Source organism: Gossypium arboreum, chromosome 12 (genome assembly GCF_025698485.1).
Source record: "Gossypium arboreum isolate Shixiya-1 chromosome 12, ASM2569848v2, whole genome shotgun sequence".
NCBI classification, from domain to species: domain Eukaryota; kingdom Viridiplantae; phylum Streptophyta; class Magnoliopsida; order Malvales; family Malvaceae; genus Gossypium; species Gossypium arboreum.
The window spans coordinates 3,273,250-3,288,344 of record NC_069081.1 but is presented as its reverse complement, the minus strand read 5'-3'; the positions used below and the strand labels follow the sequence as shown (position 1 = coordinate 3,288,344).

Genomic DNA, 15,095 nt, shown 5'->3' with positions numbered 1-15,095 from the left:
TGGTGTAATTTGGGCATGTTTAATCGTGTTTTGAATAGGTTAAATGATTGGTAATTGAGTTGCTTAGTGCCCAAGTAAGTAGGAAATGGTAAACTTGAGTTTTAAGGTACTTTTGGGTGCACACGGCCTAGCCACAGGGGCGTATGACACACACGGGCAACACACATGGGTGTGTGACCCAAGTCAGAAAGTTACACGGCCTGAGACACGGGAGTGTGTCTCAACCGTGTGAGGCACACGGCCTGGGCATACAGGTTTGTGACCCCTGTAATAATAAAATTTATAATTATTTCCTAAACTTCAAGAATTGTTTCAAATTAGTCCCTGCCTATTTTTAAACTACTTTCAGGGTCCCGTAGACTTGTAATAGGGGCTGTAAGAGTAACTTTTACTCTGAATTGGGGTGGATTAGCAAACCTAAATTAAGTGCATTCCACTAAAATCATCGAAGATAATTTAAAAAGATAATCGTAGACGGAGTATGGACCAATATTCTGATGCTAATAATTGGAATAGTCTTGTATGTATCCGAATTCTGACATTCAAGAAGGGATAAATAGTGATAAGAGTGTAGACAGTAGAAGACCAAGTTTAACTTTGCCTAGCATGAATCATTATTTGATTGTATAATATTCTAGTATGATATAATTTGATTGTTTGTAATCTGCCCTTGTATATTATATTGTTAATGGCTAGTATGTATATGTGTAATTAAGATTGATGAATTGTTTGAAGTGTTAGTAATACCCGTGACCTTAATCAGACGACGGAGAGGGGTTAGGGGTGTTACATGCTAACAGATGGAAGTAGGCGATTTTTAGGTTTTTGGCACTTTAAGAAGGTATAAATAGGAAATAAAAGAGAAAAGAAGCAGTCACCATAGGGTAGCATGAAAATTACTCGAAGAACACCATTGAAGCCGATTTCCAAACAACTTCCATCAAGATTCAAGAGTCCAATTTGATTCTGAAGGAAGTTATCATGGATTTCTTTTATTTTAGTGGTTATATTGTATTTTCGATATTTTTCTTGCAATGATGAACTAATTTCTAAATAGTTAGGGGAGATAAACCCTAGGATGAATTCTATTATTTGGTTTCTAGTTTTATGCAATAAAATCTTAGTTTTTTTTGTTTTCAATTATGAATGCTTAATTTGTCTTAGGTTAATATTTCTATAGTGTTAAGCCATGCTTAATGTGCTTAAGTATGAGGCTGAATAGACCCTTCTTGAGATTAGATTGTGCATAATTGAACAGGCCCTTCTTAGTTTATTAGTTAGTTTAGTGGACATCACGTAAATAATTTGAAATCTCTAAAGGCTAGAAAAATAAATTTTAAATAAAAATTTATAATTTTCTAATAGTTATTTAATTTAAAGGGCTATGGGTAATTCTAGATGTTATATATAAAAAATAAAACAAATATAATAAGAACCTATAGTAAGATTGGTTCTTAAAAAAAAAACCTCATTTTATAATTTTGCTTTAAGGCTCTAGATATGTGGAGATGCCCTTGTACATTTATCTACGTTTAATTACTAGTTTAATGACACAAGTAAAAAACTTATTTAACACATATTTTTAAAATAGTTAGACGTAAAACAAGTAATAATTAGAAATACAAGTAAAAAACTTATAAAAATAAAATATATTCAAAATAAGCAAAAGAAAAAAATATTTTCTTTGCCACAAATAAGTAGCATGAATGGCTAAAAAGTACCAATTGTAATTAGTTTATAGCTGACTAATGACTAATGTGGGAAAAGTAATACTTCAAGAAAAGGTAGCATTAAAATACAAGTTACAATAGCATCAGCATGAAGCATCAACTACCATTTTCTTGATCTACACTAAAGATTATCTGAGTTAGTTTTGTTTAGTCTTATTTTCCATTAATTTAGAGAACTTTTTTGCACAAGGATTACCAATGTCTAGTGTTGAAGGATTTGATGGTTTGTTTTGAGTTTTTGTAGTAATAACTAGTTAGTTTTACACTTTCACTCTCCACCATTACCCTATTCTTGGTGAACATGCCAGTTTTTACTTCTGTACTGGATATGGTAGCTGGTTCTTGCATTGGATATTTCATGAAATTGAAGTTTTTAGCTGCCTTTTTCATGTTTTTGTGATTTGTGTCATTTAGAATTATGATTGGCTTGGAAACAGATGACAGTTTGAACTTTAGTGTGCTTTGCTAGGTATTTCTTCAAAAGTATGATATTGAACACCAAGTCTTGCCAACAAATGTTAAAGGCAATGGTATGGCTTAATACCTCCTTAAGAAAGGCTAGCTTTTCAGACTTACCTAAGAAAGGAATCTCCTTGCTTTTGTAATAAGGTTCAAAATGACGTCTGCTACACCTTATTTTAGTTAAAAAAATAATACATATAAATGGTCAAAAGTTCAAAACGATAATATACTTTTCTTGAAGCATGATAATGTAATAAATGTTATTTCAAATATGTTATCATTGTCATTGATGCTTTTATGCCAAGTTATTCGACAAACAACTAATCCTGCAGTACATAAAATTAGCAGCAGCATCTTCAAATTTTGTATGGTTCATGCGCACCTAAACCCTTATTATAGGATCTTAATGACGATCAAAAGATAACGAAATTTCCCGGCTCTAACATCAGCTTTTGCTATCATTTAAGCAAGCCTGTTGTCTTACAAATAGGGCACAAGTTCTTTAGCATTAACCATTGTTTAATGCAGTTAGAGTGGAAGTCATGTCCACAATCTAGTATCCCAGTGTCATCTCCATTTGCATATTCTTCCTGCCATGGTTAAATTTCAAAGTAAAAATAATAAATAGAGAAGCCAAGTGAAGCTATTTAAAGCAGCTTATCTACTCTGTACCTGACAGATACAACACGGTTCCAGATCTTGTTGGGATTCTGTTGAAGTAGATGAATGCTTCCGTTGTTCCATCAACTTCAGAATCATTTCCTCGCTCAGTCCAGTGCTCACATCTCCTATGCGTTCTTCTAATGCCAACAGTTCCTAGTTTTCCAATTGTAATTTGAGAAGAAAGATCTCCAGTGTTAAGTGACAGAACATAGAACAGCAACCCTTTTTACCTCATAAGACATGTTATCAACATCAAGACGCATGTCTCTATGTCTGTCATGCATAGCAGCCATACCATGATAGATGAATGGATCAAACGGCATATAATCCTGAAAGGGCGTTGTACACATATCCAATGTCATTAAACATCATATAATGTAGGAAGGACTGAGAATTATTGTTAGACAAAATGCACTTCCTAGGCTTCTACCCAGGAGCTCCACCAAAAGAATTCTCTCTCTCTCATTTGGTGGAAATTGGTTTCAGAAGTATCTAGTTATGAACTCAGCATTCTCAAGGTTGAAATCACATTTCTTTTCTTTTGTTGGACCGAAGATTATGTCATCCAAAAATGCTAAGAGTCAAAGATTGTAAGAAAATTTTTGCTCAATGATATGAAGCCAATCATGTGACCTGATGGCCATAAAGAACAAGACTAGATTATATGCAATATGAACTTAAAACACAACTTAATAAGAGGGAACATCAACATATCACCGTATCACAAGCAAGTTCAACTGTTTAAGCAATCTACTCAATGATCTATGGACATCAAAAAAGCCTCTCATGCACCCAACTATCCCATAATATGCTACGACTCAAAATCAACTCCAACCATTACAAAGAATCTGTTCTCCAAAATGAAAACATATTCTAGAATGCTGCAATTATCCCAACTAATGAAAAGAAGCTGATAATGAGAATAATGTGTTGCTGCTTATCAGCACCAAGTTGTCTCCAACTTTTATCATATCATTGAAGCAATGAGAAATATTTCCTAAAGCCACTAGTCACTTGAATCTGATAGTTATTCAATTCAGTTCCAAGAAATGTACTCATTTTTATAGCAGTTTAGTCGCATTTAGAGAAAATATGGTCTGAGAAAAATTCAAAAAGGGGGAAAGAATATGAATTGCGCAGAAACCATATCAACTATTGATAAAATAGAGTAAAATAAATGCAAAAGGAAAAGGAAATGAATTTTTTCAACATAGCCATCAAAATAATCAGTCAATGTAGCCATAAAAAATATTCTCTACTGCAAATTGAATCCAAACCTCAATTTGTAAGTTCTCCCCCCTGTGGACAGCATTTAAGACTTGGCGAATCTAACACATGGAAAAGAAAATGAGCAGTAAGTCATCAATCAACATATGTAATATACATAATCTTCTCAATTTTAAAAAAATTAACAAGCAACTGAACAATATGGCGATGGTTTCAGCAGTTGAAAAAAGTTAAAGGAAGAGGCAAAATAGAAATCATACTACAGTAATTCTAGAATGCAATAAATCATCATTATCTAGAAAGGGAAATGTGTTATTATTTAGTATTAAAATTAATTAAAAGCAAACCCTATTCTAATAGTGGTAGACATATAAATTTACATAAGCAATGACCATTAGAGCACAAACCTCAGAAATTAGTCGGTGTCTCCCTTCAATATCAGCAGCCAATGCTCGTAATGAATGGGCCATCCCAAGAACATCATCATCATGTCTCTCCAATATTAATGCTAACCTTGGGCATGGTTGATTATTCCCCTGGCTGTTAGATTCTGATGGCCCCACTGTCTCCTGTGAGGAAGCTGAAGGCCTTGAAGATGGTAGTGGAAAACGGCCACTATGACCACCAAATCCAGAACCAATAGGAGGAAATAAAGACCAAGATGCAAATTCTGATAGTCTCTGTTGATTATGTATTGGAGGGTTGTGAGGAGGGATCCAGGCAGGATCAGGCAAAGGATGGATGTTTGAACTAGGGTTTAGGGATCCAGAAGTACTAGGGTTTCCAGAAGCCAAACTCCAACCTGTCCGATCTTGTGCCACATTTCTCATCTCAGTAGCCGGTACAAACATGGGATGCTCCACATTGTTTCTTGAGATATTTCTGATGTTTGGTTCTCCTCGTATCTCTCCAGAACTACTAGAACTTGATGGGTTGCAAACACTTGAACTGGAAGTACCGTTCCTAGAGATAGGATGCACATTTCTTGGGACAATAGAAGCAGTTCTCATATGAGGTTGAGTTGAGGTTGAGCCAGAATTTCCAGCTATTGTTGTTGTTGGTCTCATGTTTAGAGATTCATCAACTGGTGCAACTCGAGGGTGACTAGGAGAGACGAAACTAGAATGGCCAGCAGCCCTGGTTGACAATAAACTAAATGGTAAAGATTCTTGTTCATTTCCCGGATTTGCTCTTCTTTCACCTAAAGAAAGAAATGCATCACTAACTACTCCTCTCATACCAAGCCCAACTCTTGGATTTGACTGATCAGGTGGAGTCACATTAAGGAAATTCGAAGAGGGTGTAGATAAACTCAAGCTGCTGGAAGCTTCATTACGAGTAGGACTAGCATGCCACGCAATATTTTCTACTTGTTGAAAACAGCCTGAAGCACCGGCAGAAAAAGACTGTCCAGAAGTACCTTCAAGGGCCTTCCTCTTGCAGGATAAACCATAACTGCCCAAAGAGGAGCCTGAGCCATCATTGTTTTCCTCTCCTACATGATTAGAGCTTCCAGATGAACTGCCAACATTATCAGAAGAAACACTTGCATTAGATATCTGTTCTCTTTCTAATCCACCTGAATCGTGGAGATTAGGCCTTCCACCAGTTCCAACAACCGACTCTCTGGTACCATTTCCACTAATAAATCCTTCATTTAAATTCACATTCTCTGGGATATGATTAGAGCTGGAACTCTGCAAACATATGGGCCCACTTCTAACCAGATTGCCACTCCATCCATTATTCAGTCTCCCAGTAAAAAAGACATTTAGTGGTTCAATCCGCCGTTCTTCTGACCTCGGAGTGGCCCGTATACGTGCATCCTCACCATCATCATTAAGACGGTGATTTAGAGCATCCTGCGTCACCTGGTTCTGCACTCCCTGTCTAGAGCTTGGTTGACCAGAATTCCAGCCACTAATGCTCTGAACATCAAGGGTAATAGCATTTCTGTGCATTGTCCCACCAGAAGGTGCTGCAAAATTGGATAGCCGAGTTTCCACAGGATTCAGCATGTCATGCAATGAATTCGGTTGACCAATACTAGTGTTATTGGGACTTGTTCCCTCATCAATATTAACAATTTCAGGGAAGGAATCAATGGTGCTCCCCTGACCTTGCATCAGGGACGACATCTTCTACCTGTAAAGACCCCAAATATGTTAAATATTATTACAAAATTCCAAAAGAAATGCATCACGCTATGCAGTTCTCAGGTTAATAAAAAAAATGGCTACACAAGCTCAGATTGGCAGTTGAGATCTGAAAAAGCTAGGCAAAAATTTGACTCTTATTTCAGTTCTGAAAAATGCAAAAGAAGAGGGAGAAAGGTAAAATATTTTGGCATATAGGGCCAAGCAATCAACCAAATCTCATCAGGTGCTTGATTGATAGTTGAACTTGCTGAGGTACCAAGCATGCATTGTGAAGCTCCTCAGGCCCGCACGTAAGACATTTTGCGCTACTAGATTAAAGGAAAAAGTCCCTGCTAACTAACAGCTATAGCTTTTGGTCTAACTAGGGGATTGATCTTGATAAGCAAAGGAAGAATATTATGTAAAACTTTTGAAAAAAAACAACAATATTGCAAACTCTACTTACAAAATTCTGAAATTTTTTAGCCTTCCAGGTCAGAAAGGATTGAACAGTTGCATTTGGAGCCTGATGTATGTCAGAAAGCGAAAGCCCCAGCCAGTAACATCTTGAACCCAAAGAAAACAACTACCTTATTGACAACGGATATTTATTTTTGACAGGAGGTGCAGGCATGAACTTTACGTTACATAGAGGTAAGCAATAACCATAGCATTAGACGTATAAAACCTAAGTTAAATACTGAATATTGGTTCATCAAAACAACATTAGAGTACAAATTCCTCTAACTTATAACATGCCAACGCACTTAGAGTTATGAACATATATCAATTGACAAGTTCATGTTTATAAGGAACACAATTGATTGACTATTTCTTTATCCTCCAACGGACTTTCTGCATATCATACACTTGACAGTAGTTCTCTGGTTCATGACATTCCAAGCATAAATAGAGACGATCCACAAAATAAATGCTTTAGAAGTTGGAAGTACACAGTAGCAACTAAACCGAGGATTAACAGAACCTAATTAATTGAAAAGAATGTTTAAAGAGATGTCCTCTCAATCCCAAGTTCCCAAGTATCAACTAATGACACACTGGTAAACAATAACATGGTGTTCCAATAAACAATGCAATCTAAGATATTTATTCCCAACATGAATGTTATGTTTTCCACCGTAAATTTATCAATATTTTCATGCATATTCATCCATAAACAACTACAAGCTAAAACTAGAATAAAGAAACAATTATTGAACAGTGAAAAAGTAATATCAGATATAAGCACAATGCTATAAACTATTACCACATATAATGTGCTTGTTATAAACACTTAGCTTCGAATCACAGAAGACGAAGAAGTCAACATCTTTTGGTGAAGAACATTAAGTCTTTTGCAAAAAATACTTTGAGGCAGTAGTGGCAGATCAAAGTAATAACATGCTGAGATTACAGGAAGCGAATATCAAAATGTCAATTCTTCAAACCTCAAATTATAAAATCTAAAAAATGCAAATTGAAGAGGCAGGATCTTGGCTATAGTACGTAAAATTAAGCATCTGCATCAAGAAAAAGCACAAACTTGATCACATTGACAAACTCTTAAACTAGATGGAAACAAACCCAACAAAGTTCTTCCAAAAATCATCTAAGGTGCCTCTTGTACTAGTAAAGCTTTGGATTTTGGACAAAACTACCAGAAAACAAGAAAAATCCAATCCAATTTCTTCCTCTATTAGATGGCAAAAAAAAAACCAACTGCATCAAATGATTAAATTGGAGAATGCACATATTTTACCAAAATTTTAGTTCATTTGAAAAAAAAAGGTAGTGAAATGAACCCAACAAGGTTCAACCACAATCCTCTCATATGCTTTCAAAAAATCGAATAAAAGATAAAATAAACAACTATAAAATCAGAAGAGAAAAAACAAAGAAGTCCAAATAAAGGATAAGGCTAAACGATCTTTAAAAAGAAAAAAAAAACATATATCTTAGAACATTAAAGCTAATATATTTTATGAAAAAAAATTGCATGGATTAAGAGAAATACCTGAAGAAAAGAAAGATGAGATAATGAAAAGAAAAGTGATAAAAAAAATTGATTTTTGAGCCTAAAATGGTACTAAAAGAAACGAGAGAAATCAGGGGCGTTTCTTCTGTTCTTTCCGCTATTTTAATTTTAATCCTTTGGGAATTTTTGGACTTCTCTCCTTTCTCTCCTTCTCCTTGTTTTTTTGCTTTTTTTGCATTTATAACCCAAAGAAAAAAGAAAGTTATCAGAAATAGGCAGTGCACCAAAGAGCATCAGGTTCTGTTCTTAGTTTATTTCGTAATAAAAATAAATAAATAAATAAATGGGTTAAATCACATTTTTGGGACTTGAACTTGGCAAGTTTTCCAATATTGGTGCCTGAATTTTTTTCAAATTAGGCTTTGAACTTGGTAATTATTCTCACATTGGGACGAAATTTTTTTGTCTAAGTCTTGTCTTGAACTTGGCAAATGTTCCCACATCAGGGCTTCAACTTTTTTCTTATCTAAAGTTAATCCAATGTAGAAATAATTGTCAAGTTTAGGCCTTAATATGGAAATAATTGCCAATACAGGGCCTAACTTAGGAAAAAAAAGTTTAGGCGTAAGAAAAGTTATCAAGTCTAGGTCCCAATGTGGTAACAATTACCAAATTTATGACTTAATTTGGATAAAAAATAAATTTAGACCCCAGTGTGAAAAAAATTACCAAATTCAGGTCCCAAATAATAATTTAACCCTCAAATAATTAGATACAGTCTTTTTTATTTGAAGAATTAGGTACAATCTTTGAATATTGAAGAAATAAAAGGTTTCTCTTTTCTTTTCTTTTTTTGTCTAATTTTTAATTTTTTTAGGTTTCATGCAATACCATGGGGTTATGGGTTCCTTTCCCCTTTTCTTTTGTTTCACTGTTATTTTTCTGTCCAATAAAAAATACATTTAATTCTTTTAAAGTAACCCCGAGGGATCTGCCATTGCCCATTGATGACTGGGGAGGCAGGCAAGAAAGGTGGATGATACAGTTTAGCAATGCACAAAAGGCAATTAATTTATTTTCAAATTTCAATTTGGTGATAATGGGTTGGGTGTTGGTGATTGGGCCAACAAACTTTGCTTTGGGTAGGAAACAACCAACCATTGTTGTTGGGCTTGGAAAACATAATAATTCCAAATATAAGCCTAGCTTTTGGAGACAGGCCATAAGTTGAAATGGCCAATCATGCATCACCTGGTAGGAGTTGGTGTGGTTGAAACATGATAATCTACTCTTGTCGAGACATAAAGGAATACCCCAAGGATGCTCTTACAACATAATTTATACTCTTTTCAATACATGTCATATAGGAGTAATATTTTGTTGGTATTATATTGTCAGTTGTTGGCAAGCTATATCATATTTTAGTTACAATTTTCGTAATTAAATTCGTTTTTTTTTTTTTTTGTTTGTTTGTTGTAGATGCAACCACACTTTATAATTTATGTGTTAGGTAAAAGGGGAGGAAGGAGTGGCTGAGGGTTGAGAGGGCTCAGCTCTGGTCCCTTGGAGCAAAAGCTACAACTTACTAATCAACTTCACCATCATCATCATTCATGAACCCACAAATAGAGACAAGTCATAAACCAGCCGTTCTATTGGTTGCCTATCAAATATCAATATTACAAACAAAAATTCAAAAGTTATTCTTTTAGTTATATAAATAACTTTTGCATTATTTATAAACTTGTAATGTATTAGTGTTATTCTTTTATTATAGTATCATATTTTGCTCTCTTTTTTTTGTATAATATTCAACAATGAAATAAAGTAATTATAAGAAGAAGAAAAATTGAGAAAGAAACGAAGGGTAGAGAGTTGTAAGCACCAAAGCTTTGACTCCAAGAATCTTTCACCAAACAGGGTAATTAAAAGACTTTTTCCAACAACTTTGATATTTGATAAACCTCCACAACTTCTCATTATTAAATAATAAAATTATAAATTACATATTAAAATTTGGTACAGAAAAAAAATAGTATAACAAGCTATTTATCTAAAAGGCCCATTTTAAATATATTTACGAAAATGAATTAATTTTTAAATTATTTACCGAAAAAGGACTAATTTTATTGACTTATATTTCTAAATTATTCACCATAAAGTTACTTTGGGAAAGAAGATATCCAATGTCGATTTACTTTCGGCAAAGCCTTTTATTCCCTCGTGTTGTTTCATTGACTTGTATTCTCAAATCATATATGTTTTCAGCCTATTTTCGGATTCAACCCCAAATCAATCATCCCATTGACAACATTTATGCTAAAAAGTTGTTTCCATAATTCATATATGTTCTGATTTTGTTTAGGTATAAGATTTTTATATTTATATAACTTTTAATAAATTAATAACTTATATTATAAAATATTCATATACATGGGTCATATTTCTGGGCACCAACTCTCTTTAGATTTTTTTATTCTTTTCTTCATAATGCTTCCCCATTTCACCAGCCTCTTACCAACTCTCCTTTTCACACGCATCTTCGCTATGCACTGATCAAGTCAACACATTTAAATCAATTGAAATTCATCTTAAGTCGTTACCTTACTCATATTTCATCTTAAATCATTTTTCTAATCAAATTTATCAGTTCATATATATTTCTATTATGTAAAATTACAATTTAATTAGATGATTTTTTTAAAATTTGTCTTTAAATTTTAATATATCAAATAATAACTAAATTTGATGGAACAATTAATAAGGTTTTTTAATGAAGAAAAGATAAGGGTTATTTAAACTTAAATTAATAATAAAGTTATATATTTTATTTTATTAATTTGTTATATATAAATTTTTATTTTTAACTTTTAAGTTAATAATTTAATATCAAAGATTAATGATATCTGTTGATTCATATGATCGACAGATGTGAAAATAGGAGGATGGATTCTAAGGTCAAGAAATAGAGAAGAAGAAGATCCCTCCTATTAGGATATCACTAAAATTTTATTATATAAAGCTGGACCTCATATTAAATTCCGGATTAACTTATTTTTATTATAAGTATATAAAAATATTAATTCTCAAACTTTCATTTTATCACATTCATAAAATAGAAAACTTAGGATGTATAAAGTTTGAACATGCATGCATAAGCCAACCATAAAAGTTTGTTGGATCCCACCAGTAACACTACGATTTATGCTTTAATTATTTGCCGATTAAAAACTAATCAACTAATTAGTGTCATCTGATTCTGTAAGAACTTGAGACCAATTTCTATTATTAATGATAAAGCAGGTTTCTTTGATTGCCATTGCTTTAACCACCTTAATAGAACTGACAATTACATCCATGATTTTATCATTTGAGTCTCCACAAACCATAATATTGAGTTATCCTTAACAATTGATTTTAATACAACCCCACCTGCGTCACAATCCTTTACAATGGATCATAGCACAACGCAATAAGAAAATTAGGCTGAAATTACTTGCAAGTTTGGTAAGATGGTAAAACATAAGTAAAGAATAATTCATGGATTGACCTGACTGAGCCATCATCGAGTCATGACTCGTTGGCCTACTTTCGACCAATGCTAATTGCCGTGCCACAGTTGGGAGGTGTCTGGTGAGAATGGGTCCCAGTCCAACTTTCGATCAATCTGGGACTTCACCAACCCCCGACCGGGGTGGCAAGCGGTCCAACCTGGATTTTCGACTTCATATAACCCCTTTGCATTTCTTCTTTCAACTCAGGTTTCCAATTCAAAGGAAATTGAAACTCGCTCAGGTCCATAAACAAAGGAAAGCAAAGAGAAAGAAGCTTTTCATTTCAAGGGTTTTAGCAATGGCAACCAATACGCAAGAGCAGCAATCTCAGGCTGGTAGGCACCAGGAAGTTGGCCACAAGAGCCTTTTGCAAAGTGATGCTCTTTACCAGGTATCATCTTCAATGTTTCAATTAGATTCTTTCTTTGCCTATTTCGAATCTTCAATTTCATGTTTGAGCTATGATTTGACGTTAGTTTTTTTTTTTTTAATTGATGGGTTTTTGGTTTTGCAGTATATCCTCGAGACCAGTGTGTATCCGAGGGAGCCTGAACCCATGAAGGAGCTCAGAGAGTTGACTGCCAAGCACCCATGGTTGGTTTACTAATTGACCCAGATCCAGTTTCTGTTTCAGATTTGGATTATGTAATTAAGATTTTACCCATTGTTGACTTGATTGGAATGAGTGGAAACAGGAACCTTATGACAACATCAGCCGATGAAGGCCAGTTCTTGAACATGCTTCTTAAGTTGATCAATGCCAAGAACACCATGGAGATTGGTGTCTACACTGGCTATTCTCTCTTAGCCACTGCCCTTGCTATCCCTGATGATGGAAAGGTAGTTAATTGATTGAAAGTTACCCAAAACAAGTCATATTTAAATAACAGGGGAAACTCATTACCGTCTATTTTTTTTTTTCATATATATATTTGCAGATCCTAGCCATGGATGTTAACAGAGAAAACTACGAGCTGGGTCTGCCTGTAATCCAAAAGGCTGGTGTTGCACACAAAATTGATTTCAAAGAGGGCCCTGCTTTGCCAGTTCTTGATCAATTAGTGGAAGATGTAAATTTCAACAATCCAATCCATTTTTTTTCTTCAGAATTTGTTAATAATCGAGTTAAATTTTATGCTGAAAAACAAAATTTTAAAAAAATGACAGGAAAAGAACCACGGATCCTTTGACTTCATCTTTGTGGATGCTGATAAAGACAATTACCTAAACTACCACAAGAGGCTAATTGAGCTGGTGAAAGTAGGCGGTTTGATCGGCTACGACAATACCCTATGGAATGGGTCGGTGGTAGCACCACCTGATGCGCCTCTCAGGAAGTACGTTAGGTATTACAGAGACTTCGTCATGGAACTCAACAAGGCTCTTGCTGTTGATCCCAGGATTGAGATCTGCATGCTCCCGGTTGGTGATGGCATCACCCTTTGCCGTCGCGTTAAATGAACAACCCTCACCACCACCAAAGCTTGACCCACCTCTTACATTCGGCACAAAAAAGTTGACACCCACCTTCTTTTTCTTTCCTCATCTTTATATTGTGTATGTTTATTTTTATCATAATGTCACGGTGGGTGGATGATTGAAGAATGCCATATTTTTTAAACATGATCTGACGTATCGAATCATAATGATTTTCTCAGTATTATACACCATGGCGGGCGACCGTTCTAACTTGGTTGTATAATTGCGTGGTTTCCTTCCATCCACCACTAAAGGAAAAAACTTTATGTTCCATTCAGACAGAAACGGGTACTTGTCAGATTTTACTTCCAGTAATCAACTTTTTAATTCTCTTAAAATCTCTCTTTTAATGGCAAAACCACTTTTGCTTATTATGAATGTTCAACGCATACGGATTGGGTGTATTATACCACTAAGAAGAAGACGATAATGAGCGTAATTTCTCCTAGGAAATATTATTTATCTATATATATGAACACAAAAATTTATCTGATAAAGGTCATTCATTCAAAATATATATGCTAAAATCATGATGCAATATTTAATATAAACATTGTATAAAATTTAAAGATAAAAGTCATCTAATTATGCTTCTTCTTTATTCTGTCTCTTAACTAATCCAAGGTCTTTTTAAGTCCAATTCTGTTAAATTTGTAACGATTTGATAAAGTAATATTTTTTAATTGGTGTAATAGTAAACTCAGTCCCTAATATTTATAAATGATACAATTTAACTTAAAATATTTATAAATTTAAAATCTTTTTCGTATATAACTTTTGCTAAATCATTGATTTCATTAAAAATCAAAATGACACTCAACAATATAAATTAAGACAAAACACATCCTAAAAAATGAAAACAAAACTCAAATTAAAATAAAAAATTAACACCATCTCATCCTAAAACACCAATATCAAGTTACTAGTATAATAATATTACAATACGTGAGACATAAAATAAAAATAAGTAGTTCAAATTTAAACTTGAAATTAAAAAATGAGTAATAATTTTTGTAAAAAAAATTTGATCTCTTCAAAATAAGTGAAAATTTTTCCTTCTCTTTACTAAAAAAATTAGTCATGAAAAGTGTAAATACTACCAATTGAATTAGTTTATTATCAACCCATATATAAAAACATGCTTAAAAAACAATACTCTCTTACCTAACATAGCACAAATGCTATACAAGAACATCTGCCTAAACCAAAGCAAACACATTTAGCGAAACATGAAAAATAAATGTCAAATTTAGCTTTTAATGTTTACATCTTTTGTCAATTTGGCCTTTATTTTTTTTAAGCTAAATTTGACACTTAACTTTTTAAAAAAAATCAATTTTGACCATGAACTTTTTGAAAAAGAGTTAAAATGATTTTTTTAACGAAAATGATAACTAAAATGTTAAATTTTTAAACACGGCAGCTTGCATGACAATTCAAGTATACTCCACGCTAATTTTTTGAATTTTTATGAACTTCTTATATTTTTAAAATTTTAATTTTTGTATTTTTATAATTTTCGAATTATTTATTGATGTGATATATAAGACAAAGGGGGTTATGTTAGTATGATGTGGACATAGAGTACCATGCGAGTTGTCACGCCAACAATGTTAAAATTAATGTTTTAATCCGTATTTTCATTAAAAAAATATTTTGACTCTTTTTTTAAAGGTTAAAAGTTGAATTTAAATAAATAATAATAAGAGCTAAATTGATAAACGCCAAGTATTCTCGAAGAGTTGGTCATCGATCGGATCATCGAAAGACAACGATGATGAAGAGGAAAAGGAAAAAGAAGATGACATTGTCTCATTTGGGTTAGTGGAGGAAAAGAAAAAGAAGATTTTTGGGTTTTGTAGCTTCA

General features: G+C 33.5%; 2 protein-coding genes across 5 annotated transcripts; one reads left to right on the top strand and one right to left on the bottom strand.

The window, feature by feature from the left end:
- Nucleotides 1-2,422: 2,422 nt before the first annotated feature.
- Nucleotides 2,423-8,493, bottom strand: LOC108479507 (E3 ubiquitin-protein ligase MBR2-like). 4 transcript variants are annotated; one of them, XM_053023085.1, is made up of 8 exons: nucleotides 8,235-8,493; nucleotides 7,488-7,740; nucleotides 6,687-6,786; nucleotides 4,490-6,227; nucleotides 4,133-4,183; nucleotides 3,086-3,184; nucleotides 2,865-3,008; nucleotides 2,423-2,782 (listed from the first exon to the last, which is right to left on the bottom strand). In XM_053023085.1, the coding sequence occupies exons 4-8, from the start codon at nucleotides 6,218-6,220 to the stop codon at nucleotides 2,651-2,653; spliced, it is 2,157 nt and encodes a 718-aa protein (XP_052879045.1). In that variant the 5' UTR covers nucleotides 6,221-6,227; nucleotides 6,687-6,786; nucleotides 7,488-7,740; nucleotides 8,235-8,493; the 3' UTR covers nucleotides 2,423-2,650. The 4 variants fall into 4 exon arrangements, with proteins under 4 accessions (XP_052879045.1, XP_017637648.1, XP_017637647.1 ...); XM_017782159.2 differs by having other exon boundaries at nucleotides 7,488-7,624; XM_017782158.2 differs by having other exon boundaries at nucleotides 6,687-7,624.
- Nucleotides 8,494-11,736: 3,243 nt separating this feature from the next.
- On the top strand, nucleotides 11,737-13,566 carry LOC108477040 (caffeoyl-CoA O-methyltransferase). Its single transcript, XM_017779457.2, has 5 exons — nucleotides 11,737-12,140; nucleotides 12,264-12,343; nucleotides 12,445-12,589; nucleotides 12,688-12,819; nucleotides 12,917-13,566. Exons 1-5 carry the CDS (start codon nucleotides 11,835-11,837, stop codon nucleotides 13,208-13,210), a joined length of 957 nt encoding a protein of 318 aa, XP_017634946.1. The 5' UTR covers nucleotides 11,737-11,834; the 3' UTR covers nucleotides 13,211-13,566.
- The last annotated feature ends 1,529 nt before the right edge of the window (nucleotides 13,567-15,095 follow it).